The sequence below is a fragment of the Rhynchophorus ferrugineus genome, unplaced genomic scaffold, assembly GCF_030347505.1.
Source record: "Rhynchophorus ferrugineus isolate W39M unplaced genomic scaffold, kcgeb_rfMv2 rfM10, whole genome shotgun sequence".
NCBI lineage: Eukaryota > Metazoa > Arthropoda > Insecta > Coleoptera > Curculionidae > Rhynchophorus > Rhynchophorus ferrugineus.
The window spans coordinates 26,055,122-26,080,443 of NW_027472589.1; the positions used below are offsets into that span (position 1 = coordinate 26,055,122).

Below are 25,322 nucleotides of genomic sequence, written 5' to 3' on the forward strand. Positions count from 1 at the left end.
CGAAAAGAGCAAACTGTGAAAACCCTAGCAACAAATCAGAACAGAAGAAAACAAGAGAAAATTCAACAAGGCCACAAAAGAGCCCTTAAAAACTTAATGCCCACTGATGCAACGGGAATATTCTCTCTGGAAAGCTACAAAGAAGATTAAAAAACTTCAACAACATAATCAACCCATCAAAATTGATTACAATACCCGGTCTAGGAATGGCAAAGATAAAGCGGAAGTTTTCTCTAAACACTTAAGAACTGTATACATACATAGCTGACTTTCCTAACACTCCGTTTCAACGGATCTGCCATATGAGAAATTTATTGTTAAGGAAGTAAAACAACCAATACATAAAGAAATCAATTCTAAAAAAGCTCTTGGTTTTGACCTAATAACTGGAAGAATTTTAAACGAGCTGTCAGCAAACTGCATGAAATTAATAACATTCATATTTAATGTCATTCTAGAAGTTAATTACTTTCGTAGCATTGGCTACGGAAAATGGCTCTAATCATTATGATTCTTAAACCAGGGAAAAAATCAGAAGATTGGTCTCTTTTCGTCTTATAAGGCTACCTATAGGTTACCTGTGATATCTAAATTTTTTGAAAAACTATACAAAAGAGACTTAAAATAATCGCAGAAGAGAGAAATATTATTCCAGTTTATTAATTGATTCCGTAATAAACACGGAACAAATACCTAATATTAGTCAAAAAAATTAATAAAAACCTAAATGATAAAAAATATTGCTCCACTGCATTTCTCGATATATCTCAAGCCTTCGACAAGGTGTGGCACACTGGACTGCATGTTAAAAGGAAAATGCTTTTGCCCCATACGTACTTTTAACAACTCAAATCATACCTCACCGACAGACATTTTATTGTGAAACAGGGTGACCAATACTCTGACCCATATCCAATATATTCGGGTGTTCCGAGTTCAATGAGGCCAATGTTCTTTGCCCATTGTTATATCGATTGTATACAGTTGATCTACCAACCTCAAGAAACACTACTGTTGCAACATATGCTGACGATACAGAGGTTTTAACATCACACGAGAATCCAATATCGCCTACAAGAAACCTGCAACTTGATATTAACAAAGTTGAATTGTGGTTGAAAACGTGGCGTATTAAAGCAAATGAGGCAAAATTTACCCATGTGACTTTCACCTATTGTAGAAGAACTTGCCCCTCAGTAAAATTGAATAATTATGAACTTCCGCGAGCAAACAACGTTAAATATCTACGAATGTATTTCGATCGACTTTTGTCATGGAAAAACATATAGTCACAAAACGCAAACAGCTTGGGCTTAAACTAAACCAAATCTATTGGCTTATAGGGCGTAAATCTAAATTATCATTAGATAATAAAGTTTTGCTGTCTGTATAAGTCAATACTTAGGCCTATTTGGACTTATGGTATTAAACTGTGGGGTACTACTAGCAAATCTAACATAGCTATCCTCCGGAGGTTCCAGAATAATGTGTTGCGAGTCATCGTCGATGCCACATATTACGTCTCCAACAAAATGATTCGCGCGATATCCCCTTAGAACCCATAACGAGTGTGATTGGAAGAGTTAGTGCGAAGTACTCTGAAAGACATCATCAAAGTGCATCCCAATCCCAACAGTAGATTACTTACCGAAGTGATCTACTACATGTCAGGATAGTTATATTATATAACTGAAATCATATTATAATTATTCCCCTTGGGCAGATTGTTGAATTTCTAAGAGATTAATAAAATAATTATATAGCATTGATAAGAGTTAATTATTGGTTTTAGTAACGAATTAAAGAAAAAGTAATTTCGGTTCAGTTTTTCAGATTTAAAATTCATATAAATTTCAAACACTAAACAATTATATATGTACCATTTTGATCAATGATCTTTCATCACCTTTCTATTCAATCATTAAATATATTTACATTATAGTCTATCCTCAAATCTCATAACATTAAAATTGCAATAATTGGATAGCACTGGTAATTGGCAATGGTCCCATTTTGATCAAAGATCCTTCATCGCCTTCCTGATAAAGCCATAATTTCATTCTAGACAAAAACTGATTCTCACATGGCTCTGTTATCAGTACTCTGAAATATTAATCAATACATCAAAACTCTCTCAATTTTTGCCGAGGCACTGAAGACATTTCTGATCTTTGCTACTGATTCAATGTGAAGCTTCTTGCGGTTTAAATTATAATCTTTTTTGCACATTATTGTCGTATATGAAACGTATGTCGTATGTCTATAAATGGAAATTTTATCCATTAAATGTTTCATTGTTACTCATGTGGAACCCAATTAACCAAAACCGAGCTTCCTGTTGTATCCATTCGTATTTTTCAACGACTGGCACGACTAGCAAGATTCTTCCTTAACGAAAACAAGCCGACCACTCTAAGATAAGAGTTTACCAACGAATTTAGCTAATTTTACATCTAAAATGTTCTATGGACAAGTAACTTTTCAGTGCGCTATAGTATGGCTTCATTGAATAGGTAGTACTTGACTAATTAATTTAAATGATTTACTACTAATTAATTTATGATCCTTAGATAGTAATAGTAGTAGATAGAAATGAACTTCAAACTTGATTCCATTTATCCATAGATAAATTCCAAACCACATTACTAAGAATGGCACTTAAATTCATTATTACCGTCACTGAAAACAAATAGTTTTTATATTATCTCTTAAGACTTTAACCTGCTGTATGTACCAATCTTAGGGCCCTTGTCAATATGGTATATATATATATATATATATATATATATATATATATATATATATATATATATATATATATATATATAACGTCCATTTTTATGCCTCAGTCTTCTGGTTTCAGCACAGCAGTTTCAGTTTTTTTCTCTTTTCTGAAGTATTTCTCTGAAACATTAATGCCAGGTTACTTTAAGTTGTCCTTTAAATGTTCTTACCTACGTCTTTGCTTTCCATATTATCTTTGCCTGTTTTATATCCTTCATACTTTGTTATTTTCTCTATTATCTTCCCAGAGAATGATAATTAACATTAGAGTCTGTATTCAATATTGAGGTTTTTTTATTTAATTAGTTCTCATCCTGCTGCTTTTGCTGCTTCTGTCTTACTTTTATCTCTATTTAACAACACCCACACCTGACAACTGAATGTAAGGGCTAGTTTGTTAACTGAATTCCACACTTCCATTTTAGTTTAAATGATTAGTGAAGATAACCTTCACACTGTCACAGTGACATCAAATGTGCACACTGTTGACCAGATATTTAAATGTCCTTGAAGGCTCTTAAAGAATGTGTGTATATTCGTATGCAGACTGTCTGAAAACTCGTGTGATATGTTTGAAGATTTCTATGAAGACTGAACATAGTATCTTATCCCCATTACTCCTCCCTTGGGTACCCTGTATCGAGAAAATAGGCTAACTTAATTCTCCTTCTCGCAACTTGATTAGTAATTATTTCTGGTGAGTGCAAGACTTATCCAATGGTAATTTACTTATCTATATAAAGCCATATACCCATAAATACCGCGAAATTCATCTACACTTTTCTTATCTCAAGTGTCTTCAAGAAATACGCCTGGTTTCACACCTGATTTTTTACACATTCTTACAAGATCGATATCTTAGAAATTAGCCTATCTAAATGTTCCGAACTAATATTGACATAAATAAAATCGGTGACTTGTTTGTACTTCATGTAATTCAAAAGATAAATGGATTCCGAATAATTAATAGTCGTCCGTTTTCCTATACCTACAACTGACGCAACAATAAATTAATAAGAATGCGCTCGCAATACATTCCGACAATTCCAGAAATTGCGCAAACGCCGGCAACCTCGCGAAGCCTTACCGAGCCCGGCTAGCTCGACCGCTAAATCAGCTGACTCATTCCAAGCATCCGAAGATCGATCGGACGCGATGCCCTGCACACCAAACATACCATACCGCATTTCACGATTTTAAACAATTTTACTGCCGAATAGTACGGTGGATTTCGGTATTTCGATGCCGCAGATATCGTCGTGAACGAGAAAACGAAAAAATCCTTATCGAAAAATAATCGGACGACATCGGCAACAGTGTAGGACGCCTACAGTCGACGTCATCGTCGGTAGCTCGCTTAGAATCGCTGTCAAAACAAAAGAAGGAGGTTGGTGCGTTTTTCCAATGAAATACTAACAGTTATTTCGTTTTATTTGCGTGAAAAAACAATGACAACATAACCCACGAGTTTCGGTAAGTTTATTTTGTATACTCTCTAGTGAATAGTGGGGTGTCAATAGATAAACACGGTTAAAAAACGTTTTAAATCTACTTTTGAGGTTAGAATCCGGGACCAACAAAACAATGTATTTTCGTCACTGTTTTATACTCGAATTTAATCATTAAGAAACGAAATTCATATCATTTTTACGATTCAAAAACAATTTCTAATCGTATGGCATTTGCTTGTTATGAATAATTTCCAATAATCACTAATGATTCGTACGAAATTCCATTGTTTTACGGAAGTTTTCGATCAATACAATCGGCGAAATGCTTTGTAGTGTTAAGAGATAATAGTTGGTTTCGACAAACACCATGTATTGTTTCAAACAGTTTTCTTCGAGCCTAGATAAGAGCACTTAAGCAAAAATACGTATTCTCCAGTGCGTCGACCACTCGCAAGCATCGCTCCGCCGTCATTCATGATGTAAGAACAATTATTTTAATATTTATCTAGTATTTAACTCGTTTTGTTTGCGGTTATACATTTGTTTTAATTGTATATCTTATCGTGGTTTAATTTCACTGGTTTCCGAACGTGGCCTACTAAGTTGTTTTTTACTATGTTCGTATATTTATTTCTAATGTGGTGCACGTCAAACTGATATTAATGTTTCTACTGTGATTCTATAAATATATTCTAATTGGATTAGTCTAAACGAATTTGAGTCATCGAGTGGTTATTTGAATTAGAAGTGAAAAATAAATTGTGTATTTGCGATAATTTCTAATCAAAAAACTATGATTCATCATCGGGTTTGTATTTGTTATTTTTGGTGTCTAGGGTCATGGCCTACTTATTCTAGTAACAAATGTTTTGTTTTCTGTATGTGTTATGCTAGACGATGAATTAATTTCATGGCATTCACAATTAATTGTGTTCCGATTTTATATCGCTTTCGTTCTTTGCATCCATGCTCTGTCATTAATTTGACGCTTCTATGTGACAAAATATATACGACTTTGAACTTGGTCCCGAAAATTTACAGTACGGGTGTTGGCCACCGAAAAAAATATCGATATTTCGCCTATATATAACAAATATAAAGCCAATGATGTGTCATAGTTTTTTGATTAGAAATTATCGCAAATACACAATTTATTTTTCAGTTCTAATTCAAATAACCACTCGATGACTCAAATTCGTTTAGGTTTCTATATTTATTCCGTCGGTTTTAGAGAGACCTTAAAAAAACCTAGAAAATTAAGTACTAATTTTAAAGGTTTGTTAAAAATTATTTTTAATTTATCCTGAAAAAAATATCCCTCGCTTACAGTAAACATATCCCTGATAAGGAAGACATTGGTTTTGACTAACGTTGGGCACTATCGACTGAAAATAGTCGTAAAAAGCTAGTCACTGAATATTACTATTTCAGTCAAATGCAGACTTCGTCTATTTTACTATTCATGATAACAGACGGAGATATATGAATTCCTTCTTTCGTTTATTTCTATTTCATTCCAACATGCGCCTACTTATTTTTTCTGCTGTAAATATTCATATATTTACAGCAGAAAAAAAATTACTTACTATTTAAATACTTCAAAGTAACAGTTTCATTATGAACGATGTAATTTTTTTTATATTTCATACATTTGACTTGATTCTAAAGAGAAATGGAGTAAAGACTACTAAATCTTTGTATCATATTTTTTGATCAATCTTTACCAACTATTTAATCATCGCACCCTTTTTAAATAGAATAATATTTTTACTTATTGATATATATATATATATATATATATATATATATATATATATATAAGGGACACTTTAAGGTTATTTTACATTTAAACTTGAGTGAACGAAGTTTTAATATGCAAAAGACCCAATAGTTGCCAAGATAACATAAATTCAGTGAAAATTATTTTTCTATATATCCATCAAAATATTGTTCTTTTTACATTATTACCTTTATAAATAATCTTGAAAAATAGAGTTCCATGATGCTGCAAAATTAATGTATAATATATAGTTATCTACAGTCAAAATACAAACAAAACATAAAACCATATATATTACATGTAAATCTGTAATCATTTTCAATCGAAATCAAAACGAATATCAGACCAAAAATAGTGACTGAAAGTAGTTGACTGAAACACTCTATAATAAAAACTAGTAAAATTACTAAACAGTCGATAGTTCTCAAGGCTAGTTTTGAAAAATAATTGTCCCATTATACATATAATATAAATATATATAATACGTATAAAACGCTACAATATAATATAGGGCTGCAGAGAAAAATATTGACATATCGGTTTGTTAAAAATATCTTTCTTCTAAAACTAAATATGTAAAATGTCGATATTTTCATTTGAACAATATCGATATTTCTTCATTATTATTTTTCGATCGATATTTTTAATATGTAATACTAAAAAGAGAAAAATAAAATATTTTTAACTAAAAAATTGAACTGAATTCGAAAAAATTAAAAAGGAACTCACTAAAAAGTAAAAAATAAACAAACTTCATATTTTTAACACAGAAAAACGTTTTAAAACAAAATATGTACATAACAATCCTAGTAAGAACTAAATAAAAATATACAAAAACCTTCTTTAACCTATCTACTACACGTATTTTATATTCAACTATACACACATTTAGCTTAATATCTTTTTAGTGAGTTCCTTATTTATTTTTTGAAGTCTATTGAATTTTTTTGTTAAAATATTTTATTTTTCTCTTTTTAGTGTTAGACATTTACTCAATAAATTACGCAGTTATTTTATTAAGTATTACAACAGGTAGGCCAAGTAAAGGTGCAACCCGTATGGGGAAAAACAGGAATAAAGAAACAATGATTGAAAATAAGGAACGCTTCAGACCCCGTTGTCCGCTACCTAGTCTAGGTGATTTAACAAATGTTCTAATCAAACTAGAACAAAAAGTTGTTGCCGCCGTCGGGAATCGAACCCGCGACCTCTGCATATGAGCTGAACGTTCTACCCATTACTCTATAGAATATGGTTTGTGCTCAAAAAGGCAAACTGAATAGATTTTACTCTGAACTAATTACGAATTTCCGTCACATCAGGTCTGCAATAACATTATACACAAATATCTAATTATTTTAGATAAAAAATATGTGAAAACTTTGTACATGCCTTTGAAATTTGAGGTTTTCCCCCCTTCCCTCACCAGATCCTGACTTGGTTCTAATGGGACCACCTCGGAAGTGCGCTCTTTCGAATAAAAAAATTATTTTGAAGATCGGTCCACAATTGACGGAGAAATCGGCGAATATACATTTAAAAAAATATATACAGCTGAACTCGAACCTCCTCCTTTTTTGAAGTCTCTTAAAAACAGAGTATTGCTGTTTTCTTTGACTAATTTTAAGATTACAACAAAATATTGTCGTCGTAATTCGTAATATGCCAAATATCAACGACCCGAAATTTTGTTTATCGCTTTCATTGTACGGGATGTGCAAATAATTTTATGTTTTTTTTGTATTCTTGTATTTGTACGTTTGATTCATAAATCTCTATATATGAATGGTCAGAATTCCTTTAAGTTTTTAAACATTTTTAGTTTGTTAATATATAACTTAGTGTGTTAAAATATCTGTATAGTTAATCCAATTCGGTGATATTTTTGAATATTTCTGATGTTTGTTTAAGTGGTGAAATTGTGAATTATTTAGTTCTATACCAATAATTATATTATATCTTCATTCATTGTTCGTTTTTTTACTTAATTCCTCTGATCACAACTTCTATTTTTACATATCTAAAGGGTTTTGATAATTTATATAAATATCTTTCGGATGATAATAAATGTACATTCGCTCATCTGACTGATAAAACTGTTGTACTGGGAATCACCAGTTCTAGCTTGTATTTATGATTGTGGTGTAACTTTATTTCAATATAATACAAGTTATTCCTTTTTATTTCCTTTATATATATATTTTTAATTTTATGTTTACGTCTAGACATTATTTTTGCCAATTCCGCTCTTAATTTTATTATCTTCTAATTTTCTGAAATAAGCAAAACTTTTCATAAAATTAAAGTTATTTAGGAAATATTAAAAACAATTAATTAGGTGTTTTCTGTCTATAAATAGTATTCCTCACTGTGACCTTTTTGTTCAAATTTTCTTTAATTATTTACTAACTAGCGACCCGCCCCGGCTTCACACGGGTGCAATGCTGATGCTAAATTAAATACACTACAGAAAAAATATGAACGTTGTATATAAAAACATAGCGGCCCGCTCCGACTTTGCACGGGCATAAAATATATATGCCTATGTCACTCAATGAAAACATGATTAAAATCGATCCAGTATTTTTGGTTCATTCATTACTGCCCTTGGCCTGCACGCATTAAATTTGGAGTAAAACAATTCCTCTTCCCCTATACTTACTATGAAGATTTCCTGCTATCTTTGGAATATCTAAATTCATACAATTTTTATTACATTACACATTTTTAAACGGAAATTTTAAATTTGTAATATCTCCGAAAATATTTGTTTAATTTACATGCTGTAAGGAACCATATTGATCTATATTAATTGCACACTGTATTTAAGGTACTTAATTCGATAAGGATTAATGCCGTATTGCTTAAAATAGCTTCGTAAATAAGCCATTTTCTCACGTAAAAAGTAAACAATAAAAATGGTTAATGTGGGTTATCCCTAAAAGATAAACATATACCATCGCGGACTTTTTTGTAGACCTTTTTATGGTGTACAATACTGTAGTACATTAATTTGATCTAACTCGTAGGGTTAGGCAGCGTTTTTGCTAATTGCTAAATAAGCCTAAAAAAATAGGTTAATTTACGACATCACGTTAGAAACCTCTAAAATTAGCAATGTTGCCTTAGTATATTATGCATGTATTATACATATATATATATATATATATATACCTTCCTCTTGAATCACTCTATCTATTGAAAAAAACCGCATCAAAATCCGTTGCGTAGTTTTAAAGATGTAAGCGCACATAGGGATATAGGGACAGAAAAGGCGACTTTGTTTTATACTATGTAGTGATATAGCAAAACTAGGTTGTAGCCTGAACTTGTGTTGGTAAATACTATAATACTTTAAATAGACTCTTAAATAATCACTCTGTGAAATAATTAATGGTATCTGAAAGGAAAAAGACATTTTAATAATAAATAAGTATTATTTTTAGACATTTACAGTTATTCATCCTTATTATAAGCCCTTACAAAAGGGCAAGTATTGGAAAGACTAACCAACGTTTCGTATCTATTACTTTAGGATGGGATCTGTCCTGATCCAGGGTATCATGTTTAAAAAAGGACCTGTCACGACCTTTTTCACGGCTCGCTGAATAATTAAAATCCGGTAGGATGGTATGCTAGATGGAGTTGATCTGATAGCCCGTGTCTTTGTTGAGATAATTTCGGTTTTTACAAATAACAAAACCCTCTCATTGTTTTTATGCAAAGTTCTCTTGTTGAATAGCTAAAACCTCAACTTTATTGAACTGAACGTTGTGGAGAGTATCCATAAAGTCTGCAGTCAATAGTAACCGGTCCCACACATCGTTAATGTTCTTTTATCCGTATATTTATCATACTCTCAGTTTCTCCTATGTACACTTGCTGGTGTATTACCTTTTAATTTTTGGAGTATCTTTAACAAAATGTTCTGCAAAGTTTATCTGCTATAATCACACTCAAATTATTTCCCATCATTTTCATTAACTTAAAAAGTACCTTTAATACAGGCCTTATCAGCCAGATCAACATCAACAAGAACTTAACATGATAGTTAATTGATAAAAAAATAGATTTTCCTTTGGTTAAAAAAAAGCAATTCGTATCATTCATGGGATTGTACTAGAATGACACACTATACAGATACATATTGTTTTGATGGAAAATGATTCATTAAATGTTACTATTTTTCTTTTATAGCGTAGGAAACTGTAAGTCATTCATAATATTAACCAGATCGTGGATCATATTTATATAAAATGTTTCCTGGTGGGTAACGACTGTTATTTTGCCAATACAAAGCCTATTTCATTAAGCTACGTTATCTTTGCATTTTGTGGTTATTCGTAACAAGTTGTTCACTCGCCAACCAAATCCGGTCATAATCATAAATTACCAAAGGATATTAATTAATTGGTGATCGAGGTTTCGTGGCTTGACACTAAGGTGTCATTAAACAGGCCAGTCATTTGCGAGTACTAATACCTATATATATACGAACGATATATCTTATTATACATATATCTAATCTCTTCATCAAAATAATTAACATTAACAATGAATACTTTTATTATATTTGATGGATTTTCCAAAAATATTATTTGCATTTTCTAAAAAAATACTATAAAAGGTGACAATTAAGATAAATATTAATTTAATTTATTTGTGATAGAGTAGGTAACTCCGTAATATAAAACTCTTAAATGATCGTTTGCCGGCTTGGTGGCGCAGTGGTAAAGGCGACCGGATGGTCCTCCTACTGTTGCGATAGTCGCCGGTTCGAATCCTAAAATCTATGTTTGTGATTGTTTAATATTTGTGCATGTCCTAGACAATAGCGTAAAATCCTACAAGGAAAATGATTCCAGTCACGCGTGTAATTTGATTTTTCTGCGTTTTTCAATTGCGTTTTTCATAAAGACTTGCTTTCTAAACCCTTTAGATAAGACATTTTAAAACTATTACTCCCTGGGTATCTCTAGTAAAATATTTGTAGTAGAGAGGTTAAATAAGGTTTTTGTTTATTTGTATTTAGTTATTACTACGATTATTATGTATATATTTTATTTTAAAACGTATTATTTTTTTGTTAAACATCTAAGTTTGATTATTTTTTACTTTTTAGTGAGTTCCTTATTTATTTCTTGAAGTCGGTTCAATTTTTTTATTAAAAGTATTTTATTTTTCTCTTTTTAGTGTTATATACCTACTCAATAAATTACGCAGTTACTTTATTAAATATTATAATGGGCAGGCTAAATAATAATAAACAATAAACAGCCCGTATAAGGAAAAATAGGAATAAAGAAAGAAACAATAATTGAAAATAAGGAACGCTTCAGGCTTCGTGGTTCGCTACCTAGTCTAGGTGATTTGACGAATGTTCTAACCAAACTAGAACAACAAAAAGTTGTTGCCATTGCCATTACAACATAGAAGCAGTTGCATGCAATTCGTTTTCTCATATAATATGGTTAGTACTTAAAAAGCAAACTGAATGGCTTTTACACTGAACTACTTCCGATTTTCCGTCATATCAGGTCAGCAATAACATTATACACAAATATCTGATCATTTTAGAGAAAAAAATATGTGGAAACTTTGCACATGCCTTTGAAATTTGAAGGTTTCTCTCGATTTCCCCTCTTTCCCCCAAGAGATTCTGGTTTGGTTTTCTTGTATTCTTTTGAATACAAGAAGATTCTTGACGGAGAAATCGGCCAACATATATATATATATATATGCCCAACAGCGTACTAATAAATAAATATTGTGTATATGACAGGTTGAATGGAAAATGGAAGAAAGATAAATTGTTCGTATCCGTTATTAAATCATTACATTCTTTAGTTTAATCTTTAATAGTTGCAAATACACGACTCTTATAGGCTCCCACGATTATTTTAATTGAAATAGAGAACACGTTCACTCATTCACAACTGCATGTTAGCAGGAAGTAAATTAATTCGGCTATTGTAGCCGAGGTTGTACGAAACCCCTGTCGTGATATCGTCGAATTTGTGAGGTTCGGGATATTTCTTCGGCTAATTTCCGAAATGGTTGCCGATAAAATTATGCAATGATATATCCGAATGAATCATCGTCGGCGTTCCGTGCCGCTGATGCTTCGGTAAATGCTTCGCTAAATCTGATGCTCGCGAATTGTTCGTGACCTTTATTAAGTTTCGTTTTGGTAAATATGGGTGGGTGAATAGATTAACAGTAGAAAATATATCTTTTAGTTGTTTTATGTGGTGCACCAATACTATTTTTAAATCATTAAAGTTGTTGTTAAGGATTTACGACGTATATAATCGGATAAGGTATATTTGTAACAAAGTTCATGTTGAAACTTCACTGACAGGCTTCACTTTTCAACATATGACATTTGGTTGCTAGTAAACAAAAAAAATTTTCAGGGCGTTAAAAATGTTTGCGAATTTGTATCGAGTAATTCGCATTTGCAGGAAGTTTTGCTTTTTGTATCAATTTATAAATAAAGACGGCCGAAGGTCATCTAGTGCTGTGCGAAGCTTAAGACAGCTACGCTCCATAGATTTCAACATGTAAATACTGGTTTCGTCGTTTCAAAAGTGATATTGACACCGAAAACAAAGAGCGTTCTGGAGATCCAAAATAAATTGAAGATGAGGATTTGAACTCGGTTCTGATCCGTGTAAAACGTGTAAAAAATCTATTTCATGTGTGAAATGCTGTTTCAGCAGCAAACTCAAAAATATTTTTTGCATTGTATTGTTACTGATGATCAAATATACAAAATGAATATTGTCATACATCAACAACAACGGCAAAGTAATTATGACAATATTAAGTATTCTTAGAGTCACATTCCAACATCGATACCTATTCTACAGATATCTTTTAAAACTTAAAACTTTCCTCTCACTGTCTGGTTTCTGTGATGATGATTTCAGAAAAGTATTGGGCAACACATTCGTTCCTTCACATATGCCCAAATTGCGTATGTGAGCGTTCCACGATTGGCGCTTATATACACTGAGCAAATCATTAATACTAAATGGAAAAATGTTATTTTACATAGATAAATGCCAAAATCGTCGAATAGGTGAGGTTTTTCAGTTAGGTTGTTTAAAAATTGTTTACATTAATACTTTGCATTTTCTTTATGCATTAGATAAATAAAGTCCTTATTTACTACTTAATGCAATGAAGAAAACAAGCACAATCCTTTCAAATGCACGGATGAAAATTAAACTAAACAAACATGAAGAATGAGAAGCAAAGAACAAATTAACTCAATAAAATCACACTGCTCAAAGTATTAAATAAGAAATAGATTATTAAAACAAAATATTATAAGAACTATTAAGATACTATTACACGTATTATGAGTGCACTAAGTGTTGTCCGACGGCATCTGACGTTTCCATTGGAAACATGATTGAACATGAACAAACAAACATGAACAAACATTAACGATTTAATAACCTTCTTCAGAAGATTTTTATTGTTTGTAATAACTTTAGCTGCTTTCACTGCTATAATAGTCACGGGTTCGAATCCTGCCAGGTCCTGGTCGTACATTTATCTTTCCACTAGTGTTTAATTATAATTGTTCATAGAAAATAATGAAAAACCACGCAAGTCAGGCCAGTAATCAGGCTGACTTAAACCGGATGTCTGCTGGGATGATCTCTAAGTTGGTCACTCGCCATTCGTTAAGCTTAGTGCCGAGAACTATGGTTTGGAGCCCATATTAAGCACCTGATCCTGCGCAGATAAGCCATCGATGAAAAGTAGGCTTTACAACATATAAATATGTCAGATAAACACAGAAATTCACAAATTAAGCCACACAACGACTCAGCAGGCAGATACCTATCATGCAACCCTCGTAAATATCATAAATTAAAAACAAAATGAAATAATAATCATTAACTAATTTACGTTTAGGCGTAGATAAACACTTAATAATTCGTCTTTACACAACTTACTACAACAGCAAATGTTACATATTTACTGTTTTATATTTAGAATAAATATTATTTCTATTAGTATGTAATCAACATAATAACCGATAAATATCAACTAAGTCAAATATAAATTAAATACGATAATTATTCAGTAATTAATCTGACAATAACGAAAAAATGGAACCGTATAAAGAAACCAGGATAACGATGACTTAATATTAATTTAATTAAGACCTGGAGTGCATAAACAAAAAATTCCATAAATATAAACAATCGTTCTTAGTCGAAATCGCCACTTTTATGATTGCAAGTTTTTACGACATTTATTCTAGCAGCGAAAAACAAACATTAAGTCTTTTGTTTTTGGAAGTAATAAGTAAATTTAGTTTCTAAGAAATGATTTTTATTAAACACGTGGTTATTAAACTTTTTGATATAAATTGTTCCATTAGAGCAACCACAAACATTATATACCACTCTTATTTGACCATGGCAAGGAAGCTCTTTAGATGGTTTCATCAATGTTTGGTGCGGAAATAAATCTCAGATGTGCATTGACTTTTTTTTAAGTGAACGTTTTCTTGGAACAAATATTCACTGGCATATAGAGGAAAGAAGTATCATTCAGTAATCGATATATTTGAGTAACGATTTTCTCAAATTTCATGTGACCTTATGATGTTCCATGTGTTATATGTATATATATATATATATATATATATATATATATATATATATATATATATATATATATATATATATATACGCCCTGGTGGCCACAGAACTTCAAGTAGTCTTTACCTTGTCTTTTTATATCTCTTGTTGGAGATCGTTTACGACTGTTATATATATATTAATATGGATGATGTGGCTTCAAAAGAAAAGAATACTGTTTTCTAATAAGTAGTACAATAATCGTCAATTTATTCTAATTGTTAGAAGTGGCCGCTTTTATAAAATTAAAGAACGAAAACATACAAACATGCTCTCATAACTTTCAAATTACAGAACGACTCAGAAACTTGCACAATACTACAGTCTTTTATCGGTGAAATGTAAAATTTAGTATCAAAAAATCCAGATGAAACACTTGAAAAAATTATGCGTATTGCTTCATTGGATAAAAATTCAATAATATAAATACAATAGCTATATAGCTCTATAAAATACTATAGATACAGCTTATAGAACAGCGAACAGCTTATTGGGTTTCCAACATATATATATATATATATATATATCCTTTATGGTCTAAATTAGAAGATATCTTAAAAATATGGGTTTCCAACAATGCTTGTCATCTTCGTAATTGGGAATCATACACATTAGTTCGTGTTTAGCTGTCAATTGCGCTATTTATCACTGGTAGTAAATTCATCACTTGACAATCCATTGATCCATATTTTTGCGCTTCCTCAATATTTGGAAAATTCTTTCAGAAAGAAAAAGTATTTTTGCCTGGAAAACAATGAAATCGCGATGTTGAAAAATGTTTCCTTCTTTTGAATCTTTCCCATCGTTATAAACGTCTTTAAACAGTTGACTTATCAGTTCTTAAGCTGCCTGAAAATTACTTGAGCGTTTCAGCTGGGTTTTCGTTCAATAAGTCTTCGAACTTTTTTGGCCAGTCTTTGTAATTGACGTCCAAATCAGTCGTTGAAATCAAAACCACTAATTGAAATATAATCTCTAAATGTGTTACGGATTTCGGCAGCACATTTATTGCAGACAACAAAATTAAGGAATGCCAAAAGGACAGTTTCGAGGGTTCCGTGATTAACATCTTTAGATACTAAATAACTCAATAATACCAAGGGGGAAAATATTATTGTATGTTAGTTTGTTTAGCATTTGTTTAAATTTTTCGTTGTTGTCAATAAATGTGTACATAATATTTGTATACTTAATTTTGTATGCAATTTTCCATAACACAGTATTCATATTATCAGCAACAATCCGACTTAGTTGACGCAGTGGTCCACGGTCACGGTCCTACTGTTGCGATAGTCGCGAGTCCGAATCCTGCTGTGCCATGCTCGTAAATTTATGTCTGTGATTGTTTATCATTGTCCAAAAGGCAAGAGTGCAAAATCCGACAAGGAAAACAGTAGCGCCAGTAACTAGGCTGATTAAGATCGGGATAAGATAAGGTAAGATGTCTCCTGGGATGAACTCCAAGTTGGTCATTCGCCAGTCGATAGGCTTAATGCAGATGACCGCGGTTCGAAGTCCACTTTAAGCGCAGGTCCAGGTCCCAAATAAACTCTGGTTGATAACAACGATTCTAAAATATTAACAAAAAAAAGACCCTACAATATTGACGCACAACAGTTATGTTGTTCAAAGTCCCTTTTTTGCTTTAAAATAACATTAACATTTTGTGACATGTAGTAAATTATAGATGTTTTCCTAGATTTAATAGAGATTTTTGTTTACAGAAAACCATCCGAATCCTTCAATGAACAACCATTAAGCAACCGACAGTAGATTCACTACGTAAATCCACAACACCTTCCAACACCATGGACGCAATCGAAGACTACTCAGAAGTATACCAGCGTCTGCCTCGCAAAGTTTACCTCGCCTACGGAATGGGCCACGTCCTGAACGACGTCTGCGCATCGATGTGGTTCACCTACCTGCTGGTCTTCTTCCACCTGGTGCTGAATTTCAGCAATACGGAGGCGGGAGCACTGTTGCTCGTCGGACAGATAGCGGACGCCGTGGCCACGCCTTTTGTCGGCTACTTCTCGGATCAGGGTGACGATTTCTGGTTCTGCCGCTACGGCAAGCGAAAAATCTGGCACCTGCTCGGTACCGTGTGCGTAGTCGTTTCCTTCCCGTTCATATTCTCGCCGTGCGTGACTTGCGAGAACGCCCCCAGATGGAGCCAGATGTTCTACTATTCGATGTTCATCATCATATTCCAGTTCGGTTGGGCGGCCGTCCAGATCTCCCACCTCTCCCTCATACCGGAGATCAGCCCGAACGAGCACGACCGTACCAAGTTGACCGCCATCAGATACGCCTTCACGGTCACCTCCAACGTGGTGGTCTACGTGGTGACCTGGGCCGTGCTGCACCTATCGGGCAACGACAACAACAAGATCGGTTGGAACGATGCCGCTAAGTTCCAGCACATCGTTTGGGGAGTCATGGCATTCGGAACGATCTGTTCCATCCTGTTTCATGTCTTGGTCAAGGAACACGAGGTACTTAGCGGTTACCACGACGTACGAGGTACGAAGATTCGTACCGATCTCAAGGAACTGTTCACCGATCCCCAGGTCTACCAGGTGGCCATCAACTACATGTGCTCCAGGCTGTTCATCAATCTCACTCAGGTCTTCATCACGCTGTACTTACACGAGGCCCTAGACATGGTTGCTAGTTCCCTGGCGGTAGTACCGCTCACTATGTACATCGCCAGTCTGGTCACGTCTTTCTCCGTCGAGTTCATCAACAAAGCTGCCGGCAGGAAGATCACCTACAGCTTCGGGGCCATGCTGGGACTATCCGCCTGTCTCTGCATCTCCCTGGGAAGCGGAACGCTCTACACCAGGTATCTGATCTACGTCGTAGCTGCCCTACTGGGCTCCGCCAGCTCGATAGTACTAGTTTCCAGTCTCGGAATCACGACGGACCTCATCGGAACCCGAACCAACTCCGGGGCCTTCGTCTACGGCATCATGAGCTTCACGGATAAGCTCTCCAACGGATTGGTGGTCGAAATTATTGAAGCCTTGCACAAGAACGAGTCCAACACCTGGTTCTATCGTGATATACTCACCTACGTTTGCGGAGGTGCCGTGTTGATCGGTGTTATCGCGGTGATGTTCCTCAAAAGGCCGCTGAGCGTCAGCGAGTCCACCAGGGGTTTATTGGTCGAAAGCGATGACACGGGCGACGCGATCAATTGATGCAAGGACGCGAAACTTCCATGAACCGTATTGAAAGCTGTTGACGCTTATTTCACGAAATATGATATGTATATGTAGATCTGAGATATATATTTTATAATTTTTGTTATCAAATTCGATACTGTGTATATATGATATAAGATATGACCTCTAGTCAGGAGGCAGACATGTTGATTGACCTCCTTTTTGGAAGAGTATTATTAACAAATTAAATATAAATTATGTTTATTATTAATAATACTGTAGTTTTTTTTAAATAATTTTAGAGTTTCCCTTTACGAACTAGAGCTTATTTAGAGTGGACCTACCGTACACTTATCGAATTAACATAATATATTCTTATATACCTTTGAAGGCTAACTCCCATAGAAACTTACTACAACATATGTGTCGAGAAAAGCTTGTCATTTTTTAATTAAATATCACAACCCCTCTTTAGTGGATCGACCTCAACCTACCTCATAATTTGTATAAGCTCAACAATAACAGAGATATTTCTCTAAAGGTAAATTGGTTAGTTATCATCATTTCGAATATCGCTAATAATATAATCCTGCAACTGTTCGGCTAACATAAATTTTCCTGTAATGTTCTTATTTTTGCTAACTTAATATACAAAAATATAAAAGTGAATAAACCGAACAAAGTATAGCTGCTGTTTGTGATGTCTATAGGAGATCTGTAAACTATCACAAAGTATAATGATATCAGTCACGCCAGTGACCAGGCTAGATAATATCAATCTTTAGTTGACTACTTTATTAAGACTTGGAATTTATTCTTATCACTAACTCAAATTTAATGTATTGTAAAGTTAAAGTATTTATTGGATACAATGAAAAGTTTCCATTGACTGTATATTATTCAAAACCATAAATTCCAATCTTTCAGACAATTTATAAATTAAATTCGTTAAAAAAATCTCATTTATTAAGAAATCTATAGAACCAATCCTTTCAAGTAAAGTAACATATCAAAGACATATAGGGAAAAGCATGTCGTAGTTAGAAGGAACTAATTCTGAGCTATACGACTGGTGCGATAGAACTGCCCGTTATATCATGATGAAAAATTATTTTTTCTGGTTTGCTAGAACAAAATGATTGTATTCCGATAAACGTTTTGATCTCATTCACTTAAATACCCTTTAGTCTGTTCCCATCAAATCCAAAGATGCAACAAAAAGTTAAGCAGTAGCATTGTGCATAAATCTATTATTTGGAGTGTTAAGATAGCGTCTTTCCGTGTAACGAATTTTTTTATTTTTTCTTTTATTTTGAAATATATATATCGAAGACTGTTTCTTCCACAACATTGCATACTGATGGTACATGTGATTTAAATGTCAATATGTTGATGGGCATCTTGTGATAAAAATGATAATTCACTCAAGCCATTGTTTTTCTGGCTATTTGGAAAATTGTATCTGCATTACAGTCCTTCTGGACCTAACCAAAGCCTTCGACAAGGTCTGGCACGACGGTTTGATAGCAAAGTGCGTGCGGTTAGGACTCTAGACTCTCATCAAGTCCTATCTCTCGGACAGATCTTTCCAGGTCAAGATCAGGGTCGTAAAGTCTTTCACTTCGTAAAATCACTTTCCAGTCGTAAACAAATTGATGCTGGCGTACCTCAAGGTTCCCCGCTGGCCCCAGCCTTATTTAACTTCTTTATTTCAGATATGCCGAGAAAAGAGTACATTGACGTCGCGTTTTACGCTGACGACACTGCTTTCTTCACGGTCGCCAGGTTCGAAGTTACAGTCGATGACCGTTTAAAGAAACAGCTCGATCATGCGGTCAAGAGGTTCAAATTTTGGAGGCTGTAAATCAACCCCCTGAAAACCCAGGCCATCATTTTCCATAAGAAGCGTTACGCACTGCGCGTCTCGCAACTTAAGATCGACACCGCAATAATTCCATGGCTGGATAACGTCACGTATCTAGGTCTCCACTTCGACCGGCGGTTAGGTTGGCATTCCCAAATCCAGAAAGCAATCCAAAAAGGTTCGGGGATAGCAAACCTGCTATCCTCTCTGATCTGCCCTTCCAGCAGACTTCCCATCTCCATCAAATGCTTATTTTACAAGATGTTAATTCGGTCCATACTCCTATACGGATCTAATGTCTACTTCAGGTTTGTTACACCCAACCAGGTCAAACGGCTTCAAATTTTCCAAAATAAGCTCTTCAGGAGAATATGAAACGCTCCATGGTTTGACAGAAATAATCAAATTCATAGGGAAAGTGACACTCTAGAAATCAAGCACTTCATATCTCAATCATTCCACAAATAACAACTCAGCTCAAGTTCTTCTGAAAACGCGCTTGTTCCCGAGCTGGTCGATATGCTGGGAGCTTAACACAGCGTCACCGCTAAGCTCCCCCCCTTTTCCAGGCTGAAACGACCTCATCCATCGCTACAGTCATAACTTTTGCCCCCATACAACAGTACCCAGTTGTGTGTTAACTCAGGTTCGCGAATCAATAGAATCGCCGGGTCCTCGTACCCAATAACGGCTGCCCGATCAGCGGGTACCATATCCCCAAATTTAATGCATTAACAGTAGCGATCCACAGGGGTCAACTGTGAGGCGGTTTCGGTTTAGTGTATTAGTAAGCCCAGAGGCAGTCCCACATAACCCGGTCCAACTTCTCACTTCAGGGCAAGTCTTCGCGACCAGGTATGCGTCATGCATTCCACCGCCTGGTTTTAGGCCAGATCAAAAAAAAAATGTATCTGCATGCATTGTTGCACCACTAGTTATAACTATATTAATTGCACCTTAACACATGAGGTGAAAATTACCGGGCCTAACACATAGATGGCGCTAATTTTATTGCATTCGCCAATTTTTCCATTAGTGCTAACCTTCAAAAGAAAGGTGTTAAAATTTCATTATTTTCTACCTATAAGTTTGTAAGTTATTGTGCTAAGAGTGACACTACTTTTGTTATTTTCAAAACAATGGACCAAAAACAATTGCGTGTTTTAATTTTATACTGCTTCTTGATGGTGAAAAATACTGTTCAAGCGAAGCAATGGCTTTGAAAGTGTTATAAAGACTACGCTCCATCAGAAACAATAAAACGTTGGTTTGCTGACTTCAAAAGTGATAGTAGAAGCACCGATGATACAGAACGCAAGTGGAGGTCCAAATGAGGTGGTACCACCAGCAAACATAAAAAAATCCACAAAGTCGTTTTGAATGATCGAAAAATGATATTGCGAGAGTGAGCTAACATCGTAGAGATATCACAAGAATGTGTTGGTCTTATTTTTATCTATTGCATGAGCAATGAGACTATAAGAAAGCTCTGTTCAAAGTGGGTGCCGCGTTTGCTCTCTGTTCACTAAAAACAAGAACGCGTTGATGAGCAATGTTTGGTTAATTTTAAACGTAGCAAACCGGAATTTTGTACAAAAGTAGTATTGAAATGTTAGAGCACCACTGAATGATTGTGCGGCTCTTGATGGAAATTACGTTGATGAATAAAGGATATGAAAAAATGTTGAACAAAAAAACGCATTTTCTTTGCTGATACGACCAGCTTATGAACAATATGCACTTTTAATCAGGCACCATATTCTCATGTAAATGTTTTAATTTATATTTGTGATTGTATATGAGATCGCAATGGCAGCAGTAACTAGACTAGATAACATTAGTCTTTTTGAAATGGTCTCTAAATTGGTTCCTCGAGATTTGTTCCGTTACACAGTAGTTCCACTACAGATAAAGCCGAATCAATAAAATATCTAATATACATGAATTATTTATTAAATTTAATGGTTTAAATGTATATCAAGTACGGTAAATACAGCCAAAAGTGGCATTGTCGTAACTATTAGGGAAACAATTTTTAATAACTTAAAATTTTATTTTAAAAAATTTCCAATAACTATTTTTTATTCTATCTTAGTCGTCTTTAATTTTTAAAATTTATCTGAACTAGATCTACTGTTTAAGCGCGGTCCTCAGTATAAGTCTACCGATTATCGAGTGACTAACTTAGAGATTACCCCAAAAGACATCCGGTCTTACCCAGCCTGGTTAATGGCATGAGATGATTTTCCTTGTCCCATTGTACACTGTTGCTTTATAGACAGTCACAAACATAAATTTTATAACCATACCCCGGCAGGGCGAGGGAAAAATTCGACTTCGAAATAAATAAGAAACTCAAAAAAATTCAACTTACATAAAATAAAATAGGTACGTAATAATAGTTATAATAACTTAATAAAAGTTGGTGCCGAGCACTCAAATAATACAAAAATAATAATATAATTTTGTGAGATATACAAAAAAATAAATTACCAATCTAAATTAATAGTAGTTATTTGTTTGGGTTAGGCACCGACTCCAAACTAACCAGTTGGTAGTACTTAAAATAATATTGTAAATAGATAAATAGGTTCAGGTATTAAGCTAAATTGTGTGTATATAGTAGAATATAATATACGTGAAGTAATGGTTAAATAAGGCTTTTGTTTATTTTATTTGGTTATTACGACAAGTATTATGTACATATTTTATTTTAAAATGTTTTTTTGTGTTACCAATATAAGTTTGATTATTTTTTTAATTTTTAATGAGTTCCTTATATATTTTTTGAAGTCGGTTCAATTTATTTGTTAAAAATATTTGATTTTGTAATGATTTAGGACTGCACAATATTACTAATTGAACATGTGTTGTTCGTATTGTAATTTTTAGTAACAATGTAGTATATAATATTTTATATAGTAGATAGTATTTTAATAATAAAAAATATATAAATCCTATGTAGAAATATATTTTTTAAAACTATAAAAAAAACTATTCGGGAATGATTTGTAATTGGCCGAACTCAATTGACACAAATTGGTTTCGAAACTAGTTTAATTCACTTAATACAAAATCAAAAATCCGAATCTGAGGCTACCGGTGAACGGGATGGAGAGGAATCGCCGCGAAATGGGAGAACGATACCCGGCTTATATATAGGTCACTTACACTTCGGGATCTATAACCCTCCGAGTTTAATATCGCGAGATGACTCCGAAAAACTTTTCGTCCACTTGAGGGAATTTCGGGCGCCCTTTATGGGAGAGGCCGAGTTTTCGTCCTTTTCTCGGGTCCAATTTCTTATTTACTATAATGTTATCGTTTCGTTATTAATATCTTTTTTTCGGGCTAGTTTTCGTCAAATTGGATCGCCTATATATTGTAAAAGTAATATTGCTTCGTCGTTTTTCTTTTTTTATCGAAAAACTTTAGATGGCAACATTGGAGAGTACCGTTCAGCATTTTCTATTAGTTTCTCAGTATAAATTATAAGAAATATCTAATAAAAACTTGCCCTATATGAAATATCATTTTACACAATATCCATTTTTTGCATCCTTTAATAAAATATTATTTTTAAAAAGTTAAACAGCATATGTGGTCCTTAACAATACCGTGTCAATCAGAATATTTTTCATAATTTTACACAACTTTTCCACTTTTCTGGCGATATCTACCCGATAATGTACTTATTTTCGCAAAACTTTCCTGAAATCTAAGAAAAAAATTATATTATATTGCAATATTAATAATAATATTGCAATATTGCAGTAATATTGCAGGTAATAAATACGTTAACGTGTGCCTGAAGAGTTAAAATGAATATTGCTTAGATTATTAACAAATCTATTAAAATAGTTTCATAATAATTTTAATTGGGATACATAGGACATAAGACAGAGTAGAAAGCAATAAATAAATGAAAGCCATAGAATATAATCTAAAGATGAGCCATCTGCATGGGAGAGATCGAAGAGTGAAATAAATAAACAAAGAATAATGCAATTTTGGTTAAAAATTTACATAAAGAAATTATTCTGTTAATCAGCCTAGTGTATTTATTGCTTTGTAATATATATTTTAGTTGGGAAATACGTATAAAAATAAGGACTATATAAATACATAAATGAAGTAATGAAAATATTCAGCATAATTTGTATAGATGGAACACGTAGGACTAATAGAAGAATTTATAAATTATTAAGAGAATATTTGTAATATATAAGAACAGCATACTTATTAGAATATTATATAGAATATTTGTAAACATTTTAAAGCATTGATAAATATTAAGGTTTTTAATGATTAATGTAATAAGATATGTGACTATATATATATATATTTTATCCAGCCCAATTTCTTATTTACTATAATGTAATCGTTCCGTTATTAATATCTTTTTTTCGGGCTAGTTTTCGTCAAATTGGATCGCCTATATATTGTAAAAGTAATATTGCTTCGTCGTTTTTCTTTTTTTTTATCGAATACGTTTAGATGACAATATTGTGTGGTGGTGTTCAGCATTTTCTATTAGTTTCTAAAATTCTCGGTATAAATTATAATCAATATCTAATATAAACTTGCCTTATATGAAGTATCAATTTACACAATGTCCACCTTTTTTTACACCTTTTTATAAAATATTATTTTTAAAATATTTAAACAGCATATGTGGTCCTTAACAATTATCAGAATATTTTTCATAATTTTACACAACTCTTCCAACTTTCTGGCGATGTCTACCCGATAATGTACTTATTTTCGCAAAACGTTTCTAAAACCTAAGAAAAAAATTATTTAAAAATCCTAAGCAATCCAAGACAAAATAACAACATATAAATTTGTAGTTCACGGTGATTTCAATCTGCCTGGGTATTGACGGTAGTTACATAAATCAGTATCTGGACTAGAAAGTGCTTCTAGAAATTGCTACGAATTTGATTTTGAAGAAATATTTTGATCTAGGTGCATGCATCAGTTGTTTTGATTATATGAAAACACAATAAGAAAGAAGAAAATGCAATAATATCAAATAAGTTAACCGACTGGGAAGAATTTCTACAGGATTTAAGCAATAACATTAAGTCAAATGTATCAAATCAAATGTATATGAAGTGTTATTCTTGCCGGTATATTCTTGAACTTCGTTCGACTAAAGTCGACAACATTAAAACCTGTCAAGAATCAAAAAGAAAACCTCAATTACTCACACCTAACAAGTTGCTGATGTAAAATTAACTATTAATCAAATACTACAGCAATAATTACCTACACCTAGACCTTCACATTCCAACTGCCATTGAGGAAATTAAGAAATTCACAAATCGAAATCAAAACATTGTAATGAGATGTATTTAATTGAATTAATTGAATACACAATAAAGTGCTAATTATTACAACAAAATATTAATCATTTAGATATTAAGTAAGTATTAATAGATCATTTTAGGTAAAATATCTAGTTTTAAGTCATTGTTAAAACAAATTGTGCCAGCTTGATGGCGCAGTGATAAAGGCGATAGGACGGTCCTCCTACTGTTGCGATCGACGCGGGTTCGAATCCCGCTGGGGCATGGTCATAAATTTATGTTTGTGATTATTTAA

At 33.2% G+C, this 25,322-nt stretch overlaps 2 protein-coding genes across 3 annotated transcripts in view; one reads left to right on the forward strand and one right to left on the reverse strand.

The window, feature by feature from the left end:
- The window catches only part of LOC143203934 (melatonin receptor type 1C), a 109,269-nt gene that overhangs the window by 54,695 nt on the left and 29,252 nt on the right, over positions 1-25,322 (reverse strand). The window lies entirely within an intron of this gene.
- Positions 3,955-18,125, forward strand: LOC143203933 (major facilitator superfamily domain-containing protein 12). Of its 2 annotated transcripts, none has more exons than XM_076416265.1 (2): positions 3,955-4,257; positions 16,406-18,125. In XM_076416265.1, the coding sequence occupies exon 2, from the start codon at positions 16,490-16,492 to the stop codon at positions 17,885-17,887; it is 1,398 nt and encodes a 465-aa protein (XP_076272380.1). In that variant the 5' UTR covers positions 3,955-4,257; positions 16,406-16,489; the 3' UTR covers positions 17,888-18,125. The 2 variants fall into 2 exon arrangements, with proteins under 2 accessions (XP_076272380.1, XP_076272381.1); XM_076416266.1 differs by lacking the exon at positions 3,955-4,257 and adding an exon at positions 4,560-4,714.